Genomic DNA, 23,709 nt, shown 5'->3' on the forward strand with positions numbered 1-23,709 from the left:
TGAGCTACTAAAATCTCTCTTGAAATAAGTTGGTTTGTGTTGTTGCTGTTGGGTATTTTTGGTAAAAACAAAATTAATATTTAATTTACAGGTTTAGGGATTTTTTTGTGGATTAAAGAACTTTCGCCATAGTGGGCTTTTATCCTGTAATAGTACTGGGGCTTTTTAAAACTTCGAAAAGCAGACATCAATAAATAAATAAAAACACCTTTTTCAATGAAAAATGTCCCCCAGCTCCATAAGCCGCTGTGGGCCTGTCAGCATGTCCTCCATCAGTATCTCCAAAGGATGCTAACGTGGCTTGACCTGCCACGAGCACAAAGAGGAACTGCAGGATCTGCAGTGTGAGTTTCTGATCATATGAGACGTAATTCCCAGGGAGATCTAAAACTGGCATTTGAACGCAGACATTGTGGGAACTACTCCCAGAGCCAGACAGGGGGACAGCTACAGCCAAGGTGACCGCACTGTGCTTGCTTGCCTTTAGGATGTCAGAGGCATTGGGGTTAAATGGTTAACCCACTTGTTAATTGCAACATGTGTTCCTGGACCCAGTATGCTTGTCCTTCCCCCAGAGCTTGTCAGAGAAATTAAAAAACCTTAAGTGGCTTAAGAGAAGGTTATTGCACAAATGAATGCTCTTGGCTCTGTACAAACTGCATGTGGATTGCAAAGGCCATGATTTACAAGTGCAGGAACTTCAGAGTGGGTACCCAGCACGGGTTTGCAGGCACAGCCACCTAAGACACCACACCAGGTCACTGTAGCAGAGTCATTTCACTAGTATGGAAACGAACCAGACTGCTTTGGGGCTGCTCAGCGTGGTCAGAATAACTTTGAATAAAAAGCACCTGCTAAGCAAAATCAAGAGAGATGTACAGGACAGTTTTGGCTGTTACAGTATCAAGATGCTACCTTGTTCCTTGTGAAAAAAATCTGCTGCAAAGACTTTTAGATATTGAGAAATACTGTCTTTGTCACTGGTTTTAAAAATTTTCTGCATATGATATTCATGTTTCACATGGGGTAGAGATATGCTTTGTGCTTGGACAGCCTATCTATCTAAGGCAAAGAATGAACACAAAAAGCAAGGAAATATATTTGCTTTTTGTTCCTCAGCTGTGGTCATCTTTGTGTACAGTCAGGTTATTTGATACTTGGACTGGTGCAGGAAAAGCTTTTTCAGAGTTTATGGTGGGTGAAATTAGCAGAGGGTTGGTGTAAGGCCTTATTAGTCATGATTCACACTGGATTTTTAAGGTCTTTGCCCTGTTTAGACTTACTACTGGTTGCTGGTAAAATGATGAACTTTGCTAAAAGCGTACATAGACAATATGGAGTCATAAACCCAAACAAGCATAGGTTTCAGTAAGGTATCATTTCAAGCAGTGACTTGTAAAATGTGTTTTGTATCCTACCAGCTGAACTTCTCTCAGTGGGAGACTGTAACAGAGACATGTAGAACCAACTAAGTTCACACAGAAGAATCCTGTCTTATTCCCTCATTTTTCCTCCTTTATTTCCACACAAAGCTTACTTTGTAGAAACTCATTCTTGTAATAGTGAGAGTCATAATTTCTTAATGAAATTCCTTGCTTCTGACACACTCCGTAAAAAATAGCAAGCCCTTAAGTAGACATCTGTTTGGAATTTTTGCAGCATTTAATATTTCCCAGAATAGAGCCATAAATTTCTTTCTGCAGTCTTCAGTGTGCTAGCCATTGTAACTTCTCTTTCTTTGGTCAGCCATAGACTTTTGTGTAAGTTACATGGAAAGATCAGAAGCAGGGTCGGGAATGGGAACTACAAATCGGTGTGAATGGGTATATTTCTCAAATTCTACAATACAGAGGACAGCAGAGGTATATAGAAATTTTCTGAAGGGTCTGGCCCCCGGTCACTGTGAGCTGGGAAGAGGATTATAGTTAACTGTTGCAAAGAGAAGGAAATTACCATCCAGGACAAACAGAACAGGAAATACAGGCAGAAGCTGTGGGAAGGAAAAATAAGAGTGAGCTGCTGACTGCAGAGCAGTGTTATTGGAGGTTTGCAACCTGAGAGCTTACAGTGATGTGTATGTTTCCCTGAGATTGCCACAGCGGGAGGTGGTGCAAAGCCTACGAAGTCTGGAAGCCAAACCTAAGAAGGAAAGGTGGGAAACAGCTGTTTTCCTCTGGGATTTGATTAGCCCAGAATAGGCAAACTGAATCAGGGGAACTGGGCCCTCCAGTCACTGAACTGCTGAAAGCCTGGAAGGGAAACCTGAGGCAGAATAGCTGTAGTGTCACATCACGTGGCGATACACTGCAGATCTGCATCCTGCTGAGCTGAACTACTTTTTATCCCTTGGAGAAAGGACTCATTAGCCCTTTTAATTATTTTCCTAACCGCTAGAACTCCAGATGCCATTACGTTATGTAAAATGACAAATGTATTTTTAACTCGTAAGGCATGTGAACTTTAAGCTCTTTCCAGTGATACAAACACAGCACCATTTCAATGCATGACTCATCTTTGCATGTAGGAAAAAACTCAGCATTTCACATCCCTATAACTACACGCTGCGCACCAGCGATGAGTGACAGTTGCTGTGGGAACCGTCGCTTTTAATATTTTAATATCCTGACTGTACATACCAAAACGCAAGGAAATACCGACCGCTTATTTGGCAGATAAGGTCGCCTTTTGTAACAGCACCGGCTATTTCGGCGGCCGCAGCGTCTGAAGGATCACAGCCTGCCCAGTACCGAGCGCTTTGCTCCGCAGCCGTACCCCCACTGTTGCAAACAGGGTGTGGAGTGAAGGGGCAATGCATTCCCCCTTCCTAAAGCGAGCCGGGGGTGGCGGGGGCGGCCGGCGGTGCCCCTGGCCGAGCCGAGCCGTGCCGTGCCGTGCCGGCCCCGCCACCGCGCGGGCGCGCTGCCGCACAAGCTCGGAGCCGCCGAGGCAGCTTCGCCCCCGCCTTCGTGTTCCCCCCCAGCAGGGCCATTTCATCCCAATAGCTAACTAACGTGGCCGATGCCTGGCAAACACCACCCTGTTGCAGGGGCTGTTCCCCACCTTCCACGGGGAACCTGCCGCCGGGCACCGCCCGCCCTGCGGGGGTGGTGCGGGGGGGCGGGGAATGAGGCAGCTCCGGCCTCCCGCTCCCCCCTCAGCCCGCGCGGGGCCCGGCCCGACCGCGGGGGGAACCTGCAGGTTCCCCCGGGGTCGGGGCGGTTCGGGCCCCGCCGGCGGCGGCCTCCCCTCAGCGCTGGCTGGGGGGAGGCGGCGCGCACCTGCCCAGGGCGTCGGGGCGGGCCCAGGCAGACCCCGCCTTCCGGGACTCCGCACCGGGAAGCCTCGGCTGGGGCCGCGCTGAGCCGCCACGGGCAGGTAACCGTCTTCCGGTGGGGCCCAGCGGTGGAGCCCCCTCCTCCTTCCACCTCCGCCGTTAATACCCCGGCGGTTCCCCGTCGCCGCTAACCCCCGCTGCGTGCCATGGGGCCTGCCTCACCTTGCTTCATCTCACCTCAGGGTTTTCCCGCCCTCCGCCCCGCAGTGTGAGGGGCAGAGGGAGCGGCCCCGCCGCCGGTCGGCGCTGAGGGAGCCGCTCCTTCGCCCGGGGCGCCTGTGTGAGGGCCAGGCCTCGGGCCCGGCAGCTCCCCTGCGTGAGGAACGGTCTGCAGCCTCCCTGGGGGGCTTTGCCTGCTCGTGGTTCAGCCGTGTTAAGGGGGGGGGGGGCTTGGAGGCCCTAGGACTGGGACCTCCCCCGGGGCCGCACTCCTGAAAGGCCTGGGGCTCTCTGGTGCCCAGCAGCGTCAGGCAGCCCCTCAGCTTTGGGAGCCACGCTGTTGCATCTCCGTGTACCCATGTTTTTGGGTGGTTTGATGGTCCCCGAAGTAATCAGACATGCCCCTTGCTCTGTGGACCGGGACAATTCAGTAAATGCTGGCCAGCATCAGGTTTGATGCCTGCCCAGGGGTTTAATCCAGGTATTTGTGGTTCACTTGCGTAACTTGGAATATTGGGATGAGGTGGGGGACAGTTGTGGAGATCTCTACGTAAAACATTGAGGCAACAGGTTGTTGATGCAGGTTTGTAAGCTCCCTGAAGCAGAAGCTACCTCTGTTCAGTTGTACAGAGCTTAGCTGAGTAAGACTTCACTCCAAAACTCAGCACAAGCACTTGTTGCAGTAAAAGCAGTAATTTATAACTGCAGACTGATAGATAGTATATATTGGAACTGGGGTGACTGGTCTGTAAAGCTAAATTAAATGTACTTTCCTGTGCTGAACCTCCACTTTTGGTCTCTCTAGTGCCTGATCATCTTGTTAAGAAAGGAAGAGAGAGAAGTGGTCAGGTGAGAGAACAGTTAGCTGATGTTAATTATTAATATTCATTTACATTTTTACTCAGGACTAAATGGCGAGCAAATGGACTGTTTGATGCACAGGGCTTGATTGCCTAAGAAGAGGGACTCGGCCGAGTGTACCCCACAGGGAATCTGCTGGGTATCTCTGTCATCTCAGACTCTTCCTTGATATGGAACAAAGTGAAGGTGAACAGGAATCCCAGCCAGAAAGTCACGTGGATAGCAAGAGCAGCGTGAAATCCTTGCCTGGGGGACCAGCCCATGTCAAACTAGAGATAAAAAAACACGCAGTTACAGATGACTACAAACTCTCCAAACGGGTGCTAGGGTTAGGAGTCAATGGCAAAGTACTGGAGTGTTTCAACAAGGAGACGGGCCAGAAATGTGCTTTGAAGGTATGTAGGCTTTTTCTTTTTTTCTTTATTTATGGTTTGGAGGCCAGAGTTCACTTCAAAAGCCCTGTGAAAGCTACTTGTTCTGCTGCTTACATTTCACAAAGGGTGCTGCTTAAAGAATTTTAATATGTGGAGCTGTTTTCTGTTACTTACAACACTGTAGTCCAAACTTGAGTCTTTTCCAGAATATTCTGTGTGAGTTTTCAGATGAATGTTATCAGCTGTAAAATTCACATGTTCATATTTAAAAGACAAAAAATAGGAGAGAGAACAGTGTCTTAGTGTGTTCTGTGATTTTGAATGAACATATTATGCAGTACTTGGGAAGGAAACTATTTTGGATCTTGTGCAATTAAATAGGCCTAAACTGGGAAGTTTTTGAGTGTTCATTGGTCTTCAGGCTTTCTTCCCTTTGAAGAGTTTTCTTAAGGGGTATTCCTAGTTGTTTACTCACTTATTCTCCTGTTTATTCTTGCAATCCATTTAAAGAAGGGTATTACCTGGGAAAGCACTGATTACACCAGTATAGCAAGTAGGTTTAGTAGATATTTATGGTGATAAGTACCACTTAAATAAATGGAGCAATAACCATTCATTAAGAGAACATAAAGCTTACCTGCCTTTTGCTCTGCAGCTTTTAAACTTGAAGATTTCCCTGATGCTTTTAAACCACACTGTCAGAAAAAAGCACCTCAAATGAGAACAAGGATGGTTCTGTATAGCAAGATGGAAAACCAGCTGAAGTAATTGTCATGAGAATTACTTAAGAGTGTTACTGAGTCCTTGCTGGTGTTAATCTTACTAGCTGGGATGTCTAGAAGGCTTGCAGGTACCCTTCCTTTTCTTAAACCTCACGCTCCATGTTTGCTAACAGCAGGACAAATCTGCTAGTGGTCAGCTGGAGGGCTTGCCAAGGTCTGGGTATGGTGTTACCTTCACTGAGCTGGAACTGCTGTCCCCAGCAAAGCCTTTGCACTTTGACAGAGCAAACTGGAAACATCTGGTAGCCTTGTGTATTGAAAAGATTTTTAATAGAGGAACTAGAAAAGCTTATAATACAATAACATGCTGATTAATTCACATGTTTCCAACACACTCATTTTCATTATCACACTGTTTTTTTGTATTAGCTTCATGTAGCTGACTCACAGAAGTTGTATCATGGGGAAAGTGGAGGTTTTGGCAAACAGACTGGAAGTACTGGGGTTTTGCGCCTGCATAGGGGAGTGTCAGGTTTTTACAGCTCTGAGGTGATCCATTAATTAGAACCTTCTGAAGGGCTATCAACATTAATTTCTATACTTAGCATATTGAAATGAAGGATAATAGTTAATACTGAAACTGTTTGCTGTTTCTGAAGAGTTCAGAGGCTTTGTTCCTGATTGTAGACCATTCATACTTCAAAGGTTTTGCAGTCATAAGGGCTGGAAGCATTTTAAAATAAAGTTGCCATTCCAGAGCACGGTCCAGTGGCAACAAGTGTGTTCCACAGAAAATTCTGTAGCTCTGGAATCAAATTGGACAAACATTCCTATGGATAATATTAGCATCTGTAAACTATATTTTTTAAATTCAGTGCTCAGAGTTGTGGAGGGGGAAAAGAGAAGTAAAGTTGCTGTGCCCTGACAATGTGCTCTGCCTGATGGGGAGGATAAATCTATAGTAGATCCTTGTAATACCAGTGTCTGTTCAGCAGTCATTGAATTGGTTGATTTTTTTCAGAACTTTTAAAATATATTAAGGACAAAAGTACCGCCCCATCCCCCCTTCCCAAAATGGCGGTTTGTCAGTTACGACTAATATATCACTGAAATTGTTATATATGTGTTTTTTATGTTCCCCAGCCCCCACCCCACCAGCTGTGGAATAGGTGCACTTTTCTTCTGAAAGGGACAGATATATTAAGATGTTCGAGTTCTTTAGGGAGTTTAAATGGCAGATAATAGTTTGCTGCTTGCGTGTATGTATTTCTCATCGTTATGAGTTTAAGTGCTGAATAAAAAGTTAAATATGCAATTAAGTAAAACTGCCAGCAGCCCAGAGAGAATCCACTGTTCTCTCCAAATATGGTCTAATGAGAAGATAACCCAACAAGGAGAGATAAAAGCTGAGCTTAGTTAATTGGCAAGAATGGAAAGATATTTTTTTTTCTGAGCCCTGAAGATATTTGCAAGGATGAAGATATTCAGAGGAAGCTTTTCCATTGTTTCTTATGAAACCTGAACTGGGCCACGCAAGTCTCCAGTCCTGCTCCAGATGAGACTTCAGAGCAAACCATCCAGTCAAAACAGTTATGGAAAAGGGACAAGAAACTTGAGGAAAAAAATGTTCAGAAACAGCTTCGGTGCATAATTCTCTGCGTAGGGACAATAGGGCCTTGACTTTTCAGCCTTGCCACTGCTTATTCTTCCTAGGTGTGATGGCAAGGTTATCATTCACTTACAGGAATAGAAAGTGGAGGCTGATGAAGATGTCACAGAAGAAAAACCCCTACTGGTCTGACAGGTAAAGAGAAATGTAAAGATTGAATTGCAAGTTGAACAGGAAAAAAGGGATGCTGGATGGATATCTTTTTTTTTTTTCTTTTTTTTTTTTTCCCCTGGAGGTTGCTTGTGCAGTATCCATTGAGATCTATGTATATTTGTGGACAAATACCTCAGGTGTGAGTGTGCTCACTGTAACCTACTCCTGGCAAAGGAAAAACATCACTCCTGCTGCTGAAGATAAAGCATAATAGTCTATTCCCCTTCACACCAAACTTGCCCATTAAAGCAGCTTCTGACTTGGCAGATGGCGCTGCTTTCTGCCTGCAGGTTTTCTTTTATATGGGAACAAAGCCAGCACAGCCAGGGTCTGGATAGAAATTACTCAGTTGAAGGAATTTTAACTGAGGTACTCAAGAGAAAAGGGCTCCAACAAGCAGAAACATTCATCCCTGGAGCCACATGTCAGTCAAGTACTACATACTGTATTTGGGAGGTCCCTGTTGACATCTTCAGTCTACGTCCATAATGGGAACTAGTTAGGATTTCACTCATCATTTTGGAGTCGGAAAACACCAGACATCCTCTCAGAGATGCTGCAGGGCTTTGGTTATTTTCGTAAAGTATTATGTGGCTTAGTTTGCTCTTGCTTGGCATTGTGATTTGCTACACACTTTTACAATGTGCTGTCAGCTTTGTTTCTGTTAGATTGAAATGCCACATGCATTGCTGTCCTGCTCCAGAAAATCTCATCTGGTTACTCACTTAGATACATAATGGCATTTTGGCTGAACAGCACTGTTCCCAAATAGTGAGAATGCAGGGATTTAGAAAAGTAGAAGCATAAACAAAAGTGCTGTGCAGGACTATGGCCTTCTAGAAGGCAACTATGGTTTAGTCTCTCTCTCCCTTACAAATATAAAACCTTCTCAGATCTCTTTCTGTAGTTGGTCCAGAAATAGCAGTCAAGTGAAGTCTAGTCACTCTTCTATTTTTATCTCTTCTTTGCCAGCCTGCCCCCTTCTGTTCACTTTACCTTGCGGGGCTAAAACTTAACCTCCTCTCATTTAACACTGTCATCAGCCTGAGTGTTCTCCGCTGTTTTTCACACTCCTCCCTGTTTTTAGGGAGGGGAGGAGACTGATATAGCTGACTACCTGTGAGGATAAATGTGAACTCTTGGGATTTGCCTTCCATTAAAAAAATCCCCAGCCTACATTGTTCTTTCTTTTTCGCTCACTACTTTTTCTTTTTTGGGGGGGCACAAATTCCTGCTAAACGGTGTCAAAATAATATTTCAATGCATTTGATGACCTACTTAATTTTTGTGAAAGATGGTAGAAAGGGCTCAGACAGAGTTGGGATTAAGAAAAGAGAGTTTTAGAGTGTTCTTCTGGGGTATTGGGATTCTCTGCATCTGCAGCTTCAGGATTTTGGTGGATGTTTCAGGCTGTAAAAACAGTGCTACATGTCGTTGGCATACTATTCACTTTTCAGTAAACAGATGTTGCTTCTTTCCAGGAGAAGAAAAGGAAGGAAAATTTAGGCATAGCAGCAAAAAAAGACCCTTGGAACTTCAAGGAAAACAAAGTACATAGGTTATGAGTGTACTGGTACTTTTGGTATGAAAGCTCTCCTGAAAAACAGTATGGCAGTGGGTAAAGTGCTTCTCCTCTGCAGTGCTGTGCGTGTGCTGTATACTGCAGCTGCCTTCCAGTCATCTGAGACCTCTGGGTTAAGGCGGGGTATATATGAATGGACCTGCTAGCTCACAGAATAATTTAGATTGCAAAAGGCTTTTAAGATCATAGAGTCCAACCGTTAACCTAATACTGCCAAGTCCACCCCTAACTGTGTCCCTAAGTGCCACATCTACACATAGATCTTGTTCTCTGGAATAAAGAGTGAGATAAGCCATGGCCTGCCTCATGGAAAATGTCCTTTGCTGCTAAGTGCCAACAATGCAGTGTATGCAACTTGCTGATTTGAAGACGAATAAGTGAAGCCCAAATGTTAAATAAAGCAAAAAGCAAACACAAAAATTAACAGGCTCCTTGCTTAGATTTAAGGAATGTTTCGTGGATCTTGGAAACCATGCATTGGACAAACTATATAGAGAATGTTAAGTGGAGTCACTGTGGAGAAAGATAGTCATTCTGCAACACCTTAATTTCCTTTAGTCTTGAGCTATGTTTCTGTCTCTCATTCAATTTTAATGTTTCTGATTATGTTAAATAATACTGTATCACGTAAGCTAATTGCTGGGTAGTCTGTTTTCAGTTAGTATACCGTGAAGTTGGGTCATGATTGCTCACAAACAGGAGACTGTAGAGTCCAAAGTATTTGTTTTGCAAGTTATCTAAATAGCTGGTACTTGTAAAATACCCTGTTTATTGCCTGAAATAAGATTATGATCAAGGAAAAGAATGTAGCAGTGGAGAAGGCAATGCATACAGTGAAAGTGAAGGTCTGATGATTGATTGTGGAATAGGAAATATTAACTATCTTCTTACGTGCTGTACGTTGGATTTTTAGAAGACAAGAAAATTATGCCAGGTTAGGAATTAAACATTTCAGCGTTTTTAGAATGTTATTTAGAAAATAATGTTTTAGAAAAATAACATTATACTAAGCCAGAACTGTGGTGGGAATTCAGGGGAACCAAGTGTTGGTTGGGTTTTGTGCAGAATGAAGGAGCTCTTGCTTTACAGGAGCAGTTGTATGTTTCTTGAGGAAACTGGCACTTTTATTCTGTAGTTCACTCTTACCTACCATGTTTCCTGCAGCCTATTTATACTGGTTTATCTCATGCTACAGGAAATTCAGTATCAGTACCACAGCTGAGTATGAGTAATAAACTTCAGGAGCTGTGTGTTGTAGATCAAAGCCAGATACAGTGTAGAATGAATGTGAGTTCAAAAAAGTTCTACTTAAATGGCAGCCCCCAGTGTATGGAGGAGTACCTAAAATACAGATAGCATAGGTCCTTGAATTTTATCCTTCAGTGCCAATCTTGGTAAGTATTACGTAAATATGCATAAAATACCTAAAATAACTTTCAGTTGATTAAAAAGTGGGTCATTTCTACTGCTACAAGAATTGTTTTTAAACCAGTGAGTCATTCAAGACCTGAGTCTTTGAGCACTTGGTGCCATTCTGGCCCAAATATGTACATTCTGGAGTGTCAGTTGGACTAGTTAATTTAAAAAGGTGGATTTTATCAATTTACTTAAAATCTGACGTTATTGACTGGTTTTGTCATTATTTTAAATACAGCAAATAATTAAAAAACCAAAACAAAACAGGGCTTGGTCTGAAATAATAGAACCATGTGTAGTAAATTCTTACTAGGTTCAATGGCAGTTCATTAAGCCTAAAAAGTGCAAACAGAAAGGCAAATGCTGTGAACCATTAGGTCATCTTGAAAAAAACAAAACTATGCTTTGCAGTTTCTGTGCTTTTTTCTAGTGTGCTAGCAAGCTGGCACAAGTTATACCCTGACTTCTGGGTACCAGCAAAGCTTGGGAAGATCAAGGTGTGTTCCCCTGCCATCACCCAGGTTCCAAGATCTGAGGAAGTATTATAGATACGTATCTTATTTCAATTGCGAGGAAGGTGCTTAAAGAGAGAGCACGTGTGTGTACTGGTCAGACACAACTGGTCACTTGATGCCCCCTTTGGACTGGAAGACCCTTCTGTCTCCCCTCCTCCCTTTAGAGTCTAAAACTTCCTATTCCATTTAACTGAAGTAAAACCTCACTGATTCATGGTAGCTGGGAGTCTCATTACAGATAACTGGATTTTGCAAATCAGCTTTGGTGCAAGGGAACAGTAAGCAAGAATTTTAAAGTTCATTTACAAGACAAGTGTACTTCAACCTCATTTACTTACAGTAATACAATCTACAGAGATGCCCAGACTGGAAAAACCTGATAGCATCTAATTTGGGAAGATCAGGGCCACACCTGAATATCACAGCTCACATGCATCATTTTTTCCTTAGTATATTTTTTTCTGTGTATGGTAACAGCCTGGTCTGCAAATAAATGACTTCTCATGATAGCTTGCTGCCAGTTAAGTCTCAACAGAAAAAAGATATTATCTTCATGTTGTTATAAATTCATGGGAAACACGAAGAAGGAGCATGTCACTCTTGCTGGGAGCAAAAGCCAGTGTGCTTTTGAGAAACTTAATATACTAGTCTCTTGCATATAAAGACTGTTTTGTGTTAATCTTAACTGTATACAGTCATTATTAAAAAAAAAGATACAATTGTTGATTTATTTACACAATCATATGCAACATTTTGCATCCCTAAATGTTTTTGCAGTTACTATTTGCCTGACTGAAAAAGTTGCCGTTTCTCCTGTGAAGTGTGTATGTTTCCTGGTTATGGAATTTTTCAATGTTAAGTGTGTCTTTAGAATGCCAGACTTCAGGATCATGTGTGATATTCTAGTAGTAACAGTATAGCTGTCTGCATAGCTATCCTCATTTCTTTGGGTACAGTGGAGTTGTCTGAACTGTTTGCATTGTGGCTCTTACACTGTAGGAAGATGTGGCGACATTCATGAAAAGGAAAGTGCAGAGATGGGGCCAGTGTTGGAGGTGGAGAGTAGATGACCTGTTTACTTAATTGGAAAACCGTGAGAACTTCTTTCCATCAGCACCAGTGAAAGCTGGTGGTGTGGTCTGTCTGGATTAGTGTATAAACTGTGTGGATTGTGGTATTTTACACAGACTTCCTAAGTACTTAAGATGATTCAAAGCTCTGTAAATGAGATTAAGCTATAACGCTCCAGCATTTTAATACATCAGAGTGAAGGGGAAGAGAATTCTTGCTCAGCATGTAAATCACGCATGGTCTTCTAGTTCCTGAATCTTTGTAATGTATGGCATTTTGCATCGAAGCTTTCATGGCCTGTTTTAAGAGAAAAAGCAAATATTTATGTAAAATTGGTTTTTCATCCAGAAAAGTTTGCTTGCTGAACTTAAACCCAAACAAACTACCCCAAATGTGCCATTTTTACAAGACATTTCAGATGGCTAAGGAGCCAGTCTTACTAAAGTTGCACTGTTCACAGATCTTAAAGTCTTGCCAGTTGAAACTCTGGCTCTTCCCATGGGTTTTTTCCCCAGGATTTTTTTTTTTTTTTCTTGAATACTCTCTTAAGTATGCTGGCATTCCAAGTAACAGGCCCTAAGGCAGCTCCTGGGGTCTGTGTCAGCTAGGGCTGAGGACAAATTTATTAAGCCCATTGTAAGGGGGGAGCTCAGAAAACCTTTCTTATTTGGTTTTTTGGACAGCACTTCTGAAATATATAAACTCTTAGGAAATGGCAGGATGTGGAGTGACTCATGCTCTTCATCCACTGAACTTTCCTGTGTGGTGAAATTTTGGCTGAGGTGCATAGTTTGCCTAGGTGTGAATCAGGTGTAAGCCTGATGAAAGCACTTGACTAGTGATTTGTAGCTGCCATTGGTTTCTGTTACACTGTGGAGTGGATTTGGTTTTTATTTTTGTTTTCAAAGGAGAAGAGTTGAAAACTGGATAGGGAGCAGCCGCCTTGTGCATCTGGTTCTGCGTGGGACTCCTGTGTATTCCTTAGCACCACATCTACCATATATTTCAGGGATGATGAGTCCTTAAAATTCCATTTGCAGTGCCACAAGGCCTGGTGTTTGGTACTGCTATAGCTGCTAGTGTTCTTCCTGCTTGTAATTGTAATGGTGAGAAATATACTGTTCACTTGCTTCATTTTTAACGAAAAATGTATTTATTAGTTTTCTTGTAAAGGATTAATTTCTCTTGGGGCCTTATTCCATTTTCCCACATGTTGCTTTTAGTCAATGTGGCTTTGTCAAAAGCAGTCTGGTTTCCACAGCAACCGAGCTGTTAACACCAAAGATGTCAGCGCTTGAAGGTAGGGAGGGGAGGAGGCTGCATTTTCTGGCTCAGCTGCCTTGCCGCGGTAGAGGCCCTTGCTGCAGCCATGCTACAGTACAACATCTCCATTGTCTTTGTGAAGAGTAAAAGCCTTTCATTTTGTTCTACTCTTCCCTTTCCAATCAATTTACAGTCAAAATTCGACACTTGGGAGGGTGACGGGGCTTGATGGTTCCTTGATCCTTAGAAGCTTCCTGTTCTTTCAAGCCCTCTGTTCTGAAGGGCACTGCTCTGTCCTCTGCTTTTTAAATAGTTTTTCTTTCTTTGAAGAAAATAGTACTTGCATACATGCAAAACCTGTAGCAGTGAGTAGAGCACTATTCTTTCTGACCCATATTCAATGTCTGCTTATGAATGATAACATGAAAAATGATCAGTCCTTTTACCTTGCCCAGTAATGTGAACCCTGCTCCAATTAAACCTGCTCAGATGGATTTTCTGAGGAACCCATCCCCTTAGGGTGGGAACTAAGCCTCACTCCTATTGACCTTGGAAAATTGCATTGTTAAAAAGTATTTTCTAATACGTAGTTAACCTGTGAAATTCATTGCCTCAGGAGCTGAGTGGTAGTGATGCTGTGAAGATCTGGAGAGAAAAAGCAGTGCTCTTCTGACTATTGCAAATGCAAAGGAAAACCCCCATTGTTTCAATATACTGTACAAATCTAGCTGTGGTTTTCTAGATCGTGTTATTACAATTTATAATTACAAGACTGTCAGGATAAGTAATGAAACTTAGAGCATCAGAAGGCACCTTATTGTGTCTCTTGTGTAAATTGTATTGGTGCTGCAGGTGTAAAATACCCTCCATAGGGAGGTGGAACTTCCATCTTAGCTTCATGGACGGCTGTAGCTCTGGGTAATGTCTGTCACTTGCATAATAGTTTCATGTCAGGGTGTGTCTTCCTGGGTGAGTTGTTCTTGTCTAAATTAGAGTATAAACATAAAGTGAAATGGATTTTTCATAAGGGCTATTCATACTTAGTTGTTTTTTTTTATTCTTTTTTTCGTCTTATGAAGGGCAGGACAGGAAGGCACTTCATAAGACCTGGCTCATGGAAGTGCAAAGAGTGTAATGTTGGTGAAATTTCTTTTTTGGCACATTCTACTGCTTATTTTCACCTTTAATAGAAATTATGGTAAAAAGCAACTGCTGAAGACAGTTAAAACTAGAAGCTGAAACTTTAGAGAAATGGGAAGTTCATGCTTTCAGCTGGCTCAAATACATAATGAAATCATGGACCCAAGTGCACGCACAGTTTTAATTCAATCTTTTGGATGCCTATTAATGACTTCTAAAGACTAAATTTTGTATCTGCAACTTAGAATAGAATTGCAGCCCACTTTTGATAGCTGGTTGTATTCTTATTGTTTATTTCTGTCACTTTCTTAACAAGTATCTGGTTCTGCATTGGAGTTTGTGGTATGCAAGTCATTCTTACAAAGGGCAAAATCTCTGGATAGCTGTCTTGTCTACCAGAATTAGGTGTTTTGCCAGGTTTATTACATTTAGTTAGGTGGTTGATATTCTTTATGTTTGGAAACGTACAAAGTAGCATCTCAAAGGATTTCTGGCACCAGAGTGCAAGGAAGCAGGCTGACAAAGTGAGAGTGGTAGATGAGGAAAGGTCAATTAATTTAGAAACAGTCTCAGTTCCTGTGGATTAGTATCAAGTGGAATTTTCCTCCAGTCTCAGCTCTGTAATAACTTCTTCCTGTTGCTGAGACGCTGTGATTAAAGGCCTCGTGAAAGCAGAGGGAGTGTGAGAGTGACTTGCAGTTCCAGTTGCGTTTAAGAAACCGTGATTGCCAGGTGCCTCTGTTTTGGCAGGCAAGTGTGACTTAACTTGGGCTGGGCCTATATGCCTGTGTTATCATTGAAAAATGGGAAGTGACACTCAAGATCTACAAAAACTAATCTCTTACTGCAGTACGGAGGAGGAGAAAACAGTGATATGCATTATTGGTAAAAGACTTTATACAAGAGCAATTAATTCTGAGTCTTTCCCACCTCTCTGCTGTCTGAATCACTGTTGTGGGGGTGTGAGGGAGGGTGAATGCAGTGTTGTGTGTTAGTGCACAACAGCTAAGTCTCACAGGGGAAGTACGGAGAAAGTTCTCACAAGTGTTGGTTCAATAAAACATCCAACACAGCATTAATAATTTTTTGTTAAATCAAAATACTCCAGGCTGGTTCTTGGTATCAGTGACAGTCTTGATTTTTGGCAATATGAGTTAATAACTCTGTAAGACAGTTTAAAGACTAAAGCAGGAGTTTGCCAGCATTCTACAAGCAAAGGAGCATGTTTCACAGGAGGGCAGTTTTGGAGGAGAATGGTTGAGCTTGGAGCCTGGATACAGTCAGTGTGAGAAAGGTATGTGTGGCAGTCCTCTAAGGACAGGATGGAAAGGATCCATGCTACTGCTGAATGTGGAGTTTCTTACATGTCATCTTTCCCATCTATCCCAAGCATCAAAGGTCATGAGGAGATTTGTATTCTCAGGTTTTGTTTATGTAAACCTTCTAAATGTGAACACCTGAGCCCACTCACTGTGCTATGACTGTGTTAAGTGCTGAACAATCATTTTCTAACACAAGTTGTGCTTGTTCCAGATGAGATTTCTTCATCTTTGTTTTTTTGAGAATGCTCTGACTCAGCAGACCAAAGTGGTCATTTCTGTCTTTTAAAATTCATCTACAGACCTGCATTTGAGCAAGTTAAAATAGGGATGACTTGGTAGGGGAAGGTATTGTTAATATCACTGCTAGTCATCAACTTCTCATGTGCACAACATACTACCTACATCACTGAGGAATATTGCACTGTTTTATATTAAAAATGAATAACATTAATGTGTTCCATCTTCATTTGATTTCCTGCTGTGAAAGGGATTACCAGTAGACAACTGCATGACATTACTCCTTTATATGCACAAGTGCATTAAATGCTCTTTGGTTGAGATTAGTGCTGTTAATATATTATTAATATGAATCAAGGTCCTGTTTTATGATTGCTTCGTATTACCCAAAGGTTCCTCACCTTCTCTGAAGGATGGTATCTTTCAAAGCGCCCTAGTACATCAGAGTTTTTTTTTATAAGAGTTCACCAGAGTAGAGCTGCCTCAATTTCAACTACTTAATTTGAAATGATTCAAAGGAGGGATGTCTTTTCAAATGTGCTGACCCTACTGAGAAATCAGGTTGCATTGAGTTGTCTTAAGATGTCTGTTCAAGCCTTCAAATAATACTTAAACATTAATTAAAAAATAAATTAACTGTAATCAAGATAATTTACACTTCCAAACTACATTTGATCTAAATCTGCAAATTATTCATACCTTATACCTTATACCTTTGGACTGTAGTCAATTTTTAGATTCCTATGCACATTTTGTTGCATGATCGTGCAGAAATCTGGGCTGATGTTTTGCATTTCAGCTTGCATCTGCATAGAGTGATTGGTGTCCCTGGTACAAAACTCATGGAAATTTTACTCTTTTCTATTCGCTTTTAAAAAATGAGTTAATTACATTTATAAAGCATTTTCCTAAACAAATAATAGACTCCTATGTGGATTTTGACCTATATGTTAGTGTGTATTGGTCACTAATTACTGCCACTGAGACATCAGGACCAGTGATCTCTTTTTCCAGTTTCCTACGACTGATTACCATCAATGGTTTGTAGCTGACTGCTTGTTTTGTAGGAGATATTTCTAGGGAGTCCAAAATCAGTGTTCCTGGGACTGCTGGCATCCCCCTCCATGCCTGGGAGAACTTAATCTGCAAATACTCATTGTTTTGTGCTTTCACTCAGTTTATTCCATGCTTTTAAACTTTTTTCTTCAGTGCAATCAGGGCAGAAATTGATTCCCTTCTCTTCCACCCCCAACTTTTTCTGCTATTCATCCTCTGGAAGGATTAAATTTTAACTGCTAAATGTCAGTAAATGTCAATTTTTCCTTCCACCTCAAAACTTCCATTTTATTATTAAAAATTATAGGAGGGGAAAGTAATCTGTGAGACATCACTCTTTGCAGTTTACCCCTTTTTCTTCTCTCAGATCCATTTAACATTGAATAAATAGAAACTGTACTTCCAAAGTATGATTAAATTTGCTGTTAATCTTTTTCCAAACTATTACATTTGGAGTTTTCAGTACCTAATAAGGCATACATTAAAGAAGAAAAAAGTAAATTTGCTTTAAAAATAAAACTAGCATTTGCATTTGAACTTTTTCTGAGGCCAGGTAAAAGTGTATTATCTCTCCACTCAGCTTTTTCTTTACAGATGATATGTTCCCGAACTAGTTACTTTTTAATTATTCCTAATTTTTTTACTAGTTGTATAGAAATGTAAGTTCTGTTATATTATTTGCATGTTTACTGTTCTATAAAATCTTAGAGCTTGTTAGCTCAAAACAAAATAAAATACATTGTTCTGCACTTTTTTTGCATGTGTATATATATATAACCCTTGTGTGACAACATGAGAGCCAAAATTTGTATTTTTTAGAAAAAGGAGAACAAATAAACATTAATTACTGGGAACTGTAGCCCACTAGAGCCTTGTTAGCAACCACAAATACACAACAAAATCAAACTTGTAGGATGAGTAACTAAAACAAAAATGTTAGATTCCTTTTCTGCCTTTTTCCTGAAGTCTGTTGGAGTTTGGCTTGAAATAGTAATTCAGTTTTGGCTTTATTTGTTTTCTCACAACAGTGAAAATAAAAGTCAGTAAGCATTGCCATTTTCAGGAAATACTCAGGCTTCCATGCTTAATATAAATCAAGGATGTAGGAAAAAGTAGTCCCAAAATAAATGGCATGCTACTTCTGCAGTTTGACATAACTGCACTGCCTTTGTGCTTCTGATGGCCCTACAGTAACCCAAGTTTCTGTAATTTAACACCAGGCCCAGGAGGTCTATGTTCAGGTTTCAACACTTACATTTTCCTGTTTGTCCACACAGGATTATAATTTACATCTTAAAATCTGCTAAGTGTGTGAGGAGTAAAATCTGGATATATGAGGATTTTACTCAGCAGAATATTCCAGAGTTTACCTAGCTACTTTGTTTGATTTAAGTGTTCCCATGGGAGACTTGCAGGACTTAGAAGTCATGTTTACCCAGTACATCTACTGTTTGGCCAAAGTACTTTTTACATGAAGTTGTTACTTTTACGTGCAATTTCAAAAGCGTTGGAGAGTACTGGGGAACCGTTCCCTGTGCCCGCTTCCTGCTGGGCTGCATTACAAGTATGTGTGTTGCACTGCGCAGCATGGGTGTCTACCTACAGAGGTGTTCTGGGGTGAACAGCACAATCACTGTCCAAGAACGACTCTCTGTAAAGGACAAGCTTTGGTTGCCCAAGATCAAGGGAGTATTCTGGGATGAGTATATCTGTTCTTCCAATGCCCATGCTTTCCACTAATCTGAGTTTTCCATAATACATAGTCAGGTAAGGCTTCCAGGATAGCATCTCCCTTACCACTTCCCAAATGGCTTCTCTGGTTGAGAGGACCCAGGTACAAGGGCAACAGCACGTAAGTTGATAAGGTTGATACGCGATCAGATGATGAGGATGTGCCCAGCTCAAGCTCTTAGCATGAGGGCTGTAACCTGGAACTCAACACAGTATCAAAGACCATAGGTAGTCTCCTGTAACCTGAAGTTACAGCATCTCGTTCTGTGCTAGCAGTAAGAATTTATGTAGTGTCTGTAGCTAGCTGATTGAAAACATGAGCCAACTGTCAGCACTGCCTTCCAGGAAGCTTGGCTGCTCCAAGAGCTGCTTCTATTCATTGTACATCAGCCTGCGTCCCCTTTCTTGCTGTTGCTATTGAATTGGGGTCTGTCTGCTGAAGCAAGAAACCTAAGTACTGTAAAAAGCCCAGCACAGAATTGGCCAAATACTCTCTTAGACTTCTTTAGCTTGACTATGTTTAAAGTATCTTCTATTCTTAAAATGTTAATTTATTGCTAATTGCCTCAAAATTAAGGAAGCATGAAATATAAATATCTTCCAACTTCAACCATTTTGTTGTTAGTTTGAAATGGGAGAATAGGCAACAGCAAATTACTTATCTGTAAACTTTGTACAACAAAGAAATATGGCATGCAAATGATGTGTTACCCAGTAGAACTGAGGAAAATAAAAACAACTAGTAAGTATACTGGGATTGAAAGACAGATAATGACCATTGTTGAAAGAGGAAAGCAATCAGATAAATGAGTCTAAGAATTATTGATTTTCATTATTTCAATTAAAATAAACCAAAATTGGAGTGGTAGAAAAATTACATATGTTTTTAAAAGCAATGTAGTGGCACAATTATGTGTAGTATAATGCCAAAATAAAGATAATGCCTAGTTTTGATTATTGGATTGAGCAGGCGTTAATAAAGTTAGAAAGTCTTTTATTCCAGTTTTTGGTTCTTTACTACACCTCATCTCTTTCTAGAGGAATGAGGCAGACTTTGAACAAAGCAAATGAAGTTACAGTAAAAGATGCTGAGGGTTGTGTTAAGTTCTTGATTCTTCTGTTTTTGTAAATGATTTTCAAGCAGAAGCAAGAGGTGCAGAATAATAACACAGTAATCAATATGATGTTACAAAATCAAAACAAAATGGAAGACTTAGCTCTCCAGAAGATGGGAGGAATAGGCAGAAGTAAAATACTGAGAATGATGCAGACTGATATTTGAGTACAAGTTTATTCCCTTTGGGGATTAATGAATGACAGCAAAGCAACATTAAAAAAATTAAAGAACTTTCCTATGCAGCTGCACTTGGGGACCCTGTTATATTTGGTGCCTTAGCGTTCATCTGATTCACTACAATAGTGCTGGTGTTGGAACTACGTAATGTGTGGATGGAACTACCATCTGCACCCTGCAAATTTCAGCATCAAGTGACAGATACTGCCTATCAGGAAAGATGGGGAAACATCAACTATCTGAATTGTTCCAAGAGTAGATCGTTCTGGATAATGGGTGCTTGCAAGGGTAAGCAATGATGAAAGCTGAATATATATATGGTTTGAAGACAACGTCAGGAAAAGTAATGTCAGATAAAAATACTGATTACTTTTCTATGTAATTATCTTCTCAGGCAGTATTAGAGTTGATTGTGAAAAGAAACAAAAATAACTGCCAAAGTCATTGTCCTTGTTCAGGTGAAATATCTGCTAAGAGGGGTTTATCTTGTTGAAGACATCAGAACTGTGACTAATGTGATAAATCTCATGTAAAAAAGAAAAAAATAGACATCAGGAAAAATGATGGTATTATGAGTGCTCTTACCAGGGAACTCTACTGTGCCTCTGGAAGGACGCAGAATTGGGCTGCACAAAGCACTTGCCTGTAGGCAAGGTTCATAGCTTAGCTTCCTGGTGGGATTGCCTTGATCTGCATGGCCTCTCTCTCTCATCTTAATATTCTGACAGACTTGAAGGATGGTGTTTCTTGTGCTGAACAGGAATAGTTTTGTGACAGTTGTTTTGGCAGAATTTTTCCAGCCGTTTCCAGTAATAAGACTGGAGGAAAAAATTGTTTTGCCTACATAAAATACAAATTAACTTTCTAGTGATTTGCCTTTCATTTGGATTTGAAGTTCATTGAGGGATGAATTTTGTTCTAGGAGCACCTTGTCCTGTCACCATTAAAATCATCCCAAGTTCAGCCAGATTCTAAATCTTTAATGGTCAGTAGAGATGTGTTCAGTTTTAACAGTTGACTTCCCCAAAGGTGCATTTGCACTGGCGTGCCACAGACTACAGCAGAACAGGTATATTCACAGGGGTTGAATCCTTGTGCTCCTGAAATTTATCTTGGCTCTGGATGCAGGTACTAAGAGAAGCAATCTCTAGTCTGGCCTTCAACTCTACCACTTGTCCCCAAAAGCAGAGGAACAGGGATTTGCTGGGTACCAGCAGAGAGAGTGGGGTGCAGAGAAACGGGGACCTGGAGATGGTAAGAGAATGAGATCTGCTGAGGAGACGTTGCTGAAGGAGCACCCAGGACAGAGGCAGGAGCAATAAGATGATGGATGGGGAGCAGAGACAGGAGCAATAAAATGATGGATGGGGAGCAGAGGGTCAAGGCTGAGTTCGGTTGAGGGGCCTCGACAGAAGCAGAGACAGAGCCAAGGGGTGGAGAATGGGGAAGGGGAAGAAAAGTAGATGGAATCTGGGATTTGGAGGTAGAGGAACAGACCACAGGAACCAGGGGAAGAGCTGACCAGGTAGGGGCTCTGGTACTAGTTTCAAGGGGTGGGAAAAGAGCTCGTTGGGTGATGAGGCTTGGTAGGAGAGGAAGATGGGATTAAGGCAAGGGGTCAGAGGTGAGGATGGGAGAGGGTTGGGTTTGTTTGGGTTTTGCCTTTTTTTTTTTTTAAGATAAATAGAAAACTGCCTAGCATAGTGCTTACCCCTCCAGGTAGGACTGCATCCCAGAATCTCAGTTTCCTGGTTTCTCTCCAGTCAAGTCATCAAGTAGCTGTAAAACTCATTGGTGTAAAATGTTTTACACCCTCTTGTTTATCCACAGTTGTTACATTCTGTTATTATTAGTTACTTTTAAGCTAACTGATAGAGGTCTGTGCAGTAAATGTGTGAGCTTTAGCGCTGCAGCTAAGTCATGAGGGATAGTGGTATGAAGATATGTAAGGGGATTTGTTATTTTCAGGGTGGTTTTGTTGTTGCTAAAATAAAAACCACACCACAAAAAAACCTAGACAATCTCTTGCATGTATGCAGAACTCCTTCCTAAAGTAGCAGCTTTGGGTTGAGAAAATGGAGCATTCAGCTGTAGTAATGTCAGGATCCATGCTATGTATATACTTCGACTATCTTGCACTCTGTATTTTCTACCACATTTCAGCCTTTTTCAGTGCACAGATATTAGATTGTTAAATGATTGGTTTCAGCAGCTGGTTTCATTGTCATTGTTCAGCATACGCACAAGGCTTCTTTACTTCAGGTTATTTCAGACCTACTCTGAAAACTTTTTTTTAATTTCTTTCTGATTGTGCTTCACTATATTGGCTGGATCACTGTTACTTTCACAGCATTGCTTTAAGATAGGTCTGTATTGTCCCTATTTCACATATGGGGAGCAGAGGAGTACTTCTAAGAGTAAAAGTATCCACTGAATTTTGGGAGCTCCATTTGAAATATCTTGCATGAGGGTGGCTTGGTTTTGGGATCATCCCCCTCCCCGTTCCTCCTCAGTGTACTGAGTAGTGGATTGCAATTTAACTCAAGCCAAACTTTTTAGACCCGAGCTCTGTTAGAGCTGGGAGTGCCCAGCTCTAACATTTTTTATTTCATTATAACTGATATTATAACATGTTGCAGATGAAAAAAAACACCATTAGTCTGTCTTGTTCCTGCTATCAACAGGCCTCTGTGTTGATTAACAAAAAAATCAAATACAAAAATATACAGATTTCATAATATGACTCAAACTGCCCTTTTAGACCTTCTAACATTAGTGAATTTCAGGATTAAGTTGCTTGAGTAACTTGAATATTGCTCCCTTTGTAAGTACGTATTAAACACAGTATTATTATACACCATTCCTCCCTCTTCAACTTCATCCTTACAAGAGAGTACAACCTGAACCTAATCGGGATGCAAGTCAGGATGCAGAGTGATAGGAACTGCTATCTGTAGCCTCTCCCACCTCCTCTTCATTTTACAGAGAAACTAGAAAGTGTAACATAAGAAGGGTCTTGTGGTTACCACAGCTGAATGCTACTCTCAAAAATCTGGATTCTACTCTTGTCCCTTTCTGATACCTTATGCAATGCTCTGGAAGTCAACTGAACCAAACAGGTAGTCACTAATTGCCTATATCTCATTTCTTAGAAGCCTGAACTGCACCCTCAATTGCCAAAATGTTCACTCCCCCCTCACCCAGGGGGATGGGGAGGAGAGTTGGAAAGGAATGTAAAACTTGGGGTTAAGGTAAGAACAATTTAATAATTGAAATAGAATAAAAATGAAAGAACAATAACAACAATAATGACAATAACAGTTATAATGAAAAGCGTGAGGGAAAGAATAAAATCCAGAGGGAAAGGAAGAAAGAAACACGTGGTGCACAGTGCAGCTGCTCACCACCTGCCAACTGATGCCCAAGCAATGACCTGCTCGCCCTGGCCAACTGCCAGTATATATGCCATGCGTGCTGTCCCATGGTATGGAATACCTCTTTGGCTACTTCAGGTCAGCTTGCCTGTCTGTGTCCCCTCCCAATTCCTTGTGCTCCTCTAGCCTTTTCACTAATGAGGTCTGAGAAACTGAAGTCTCACATCAAAGCCAAAACACAGCACTGTACTAGCTCCTAAAAAGATAATTAACTCCATCCCAGCTGAAACCAGGACACCTCTTAACTATGCCATAGCAGTTCACATGTTGGCTATATGTATGTAAAATTTTCTGTTAGACAAGTCCACAGTGTAATCTTACAGGCACTTTCCAGCACCCTGAGCCGCAGAAAACTTGCAGTCCATGCAACATGTAA

The 23,709-nt window shown here is 41.4% G+C and overlaps 1 protein-coding gene across 4 annotated transcripts in view; it reads left to right on the plus strand.

Annotated features, from left to right (window-relative positions):
- Positions 1-3,122: 3,122 nt before the first annotated feature.
- Positions 3,123-23,709, plus strand: part of MAPKAPK3 (MAPK activated protein kinase 3) — a 50,607-nt gene continuing 30,020 nt past the window's right edge. The window contains exons 1-2 of one of the 4 annotated variants that reach the window (XR_008731912.1): positions 3,123-3,375; positions 4,399-4,749. Coding sequence is in view for 3 of the 4 variants with exons in the window: in XM_055708152.1 (XP_055564127.1) it covers positions 4,525-4,749 (225 nt within the window). In the remaining variant the exon portion in view is untranslated. The remainder of the gene's footprint in view (positions 3,376-4,398; positions 4,750-23,709) is intronic. The other 3 variants (XM_055708152.1, XM_055708149.1, XM_055708151.1) reach the window with 3 other exon arrangements.

The sequence above is a fragment of the Falco cherrug genome, chromosome 4 (assembly GCF_023634085.1).
Source record: "Falco cherrug isolate bFalChe1 chromosome 4, bFalChe1.pri, whole genome shotgun sequence".
Lineage (NCBI taxonomy): Eukaryota > Metazoa > Chordata > Aves > Falconiformes > Falconidae > Falco > Falco cherrug.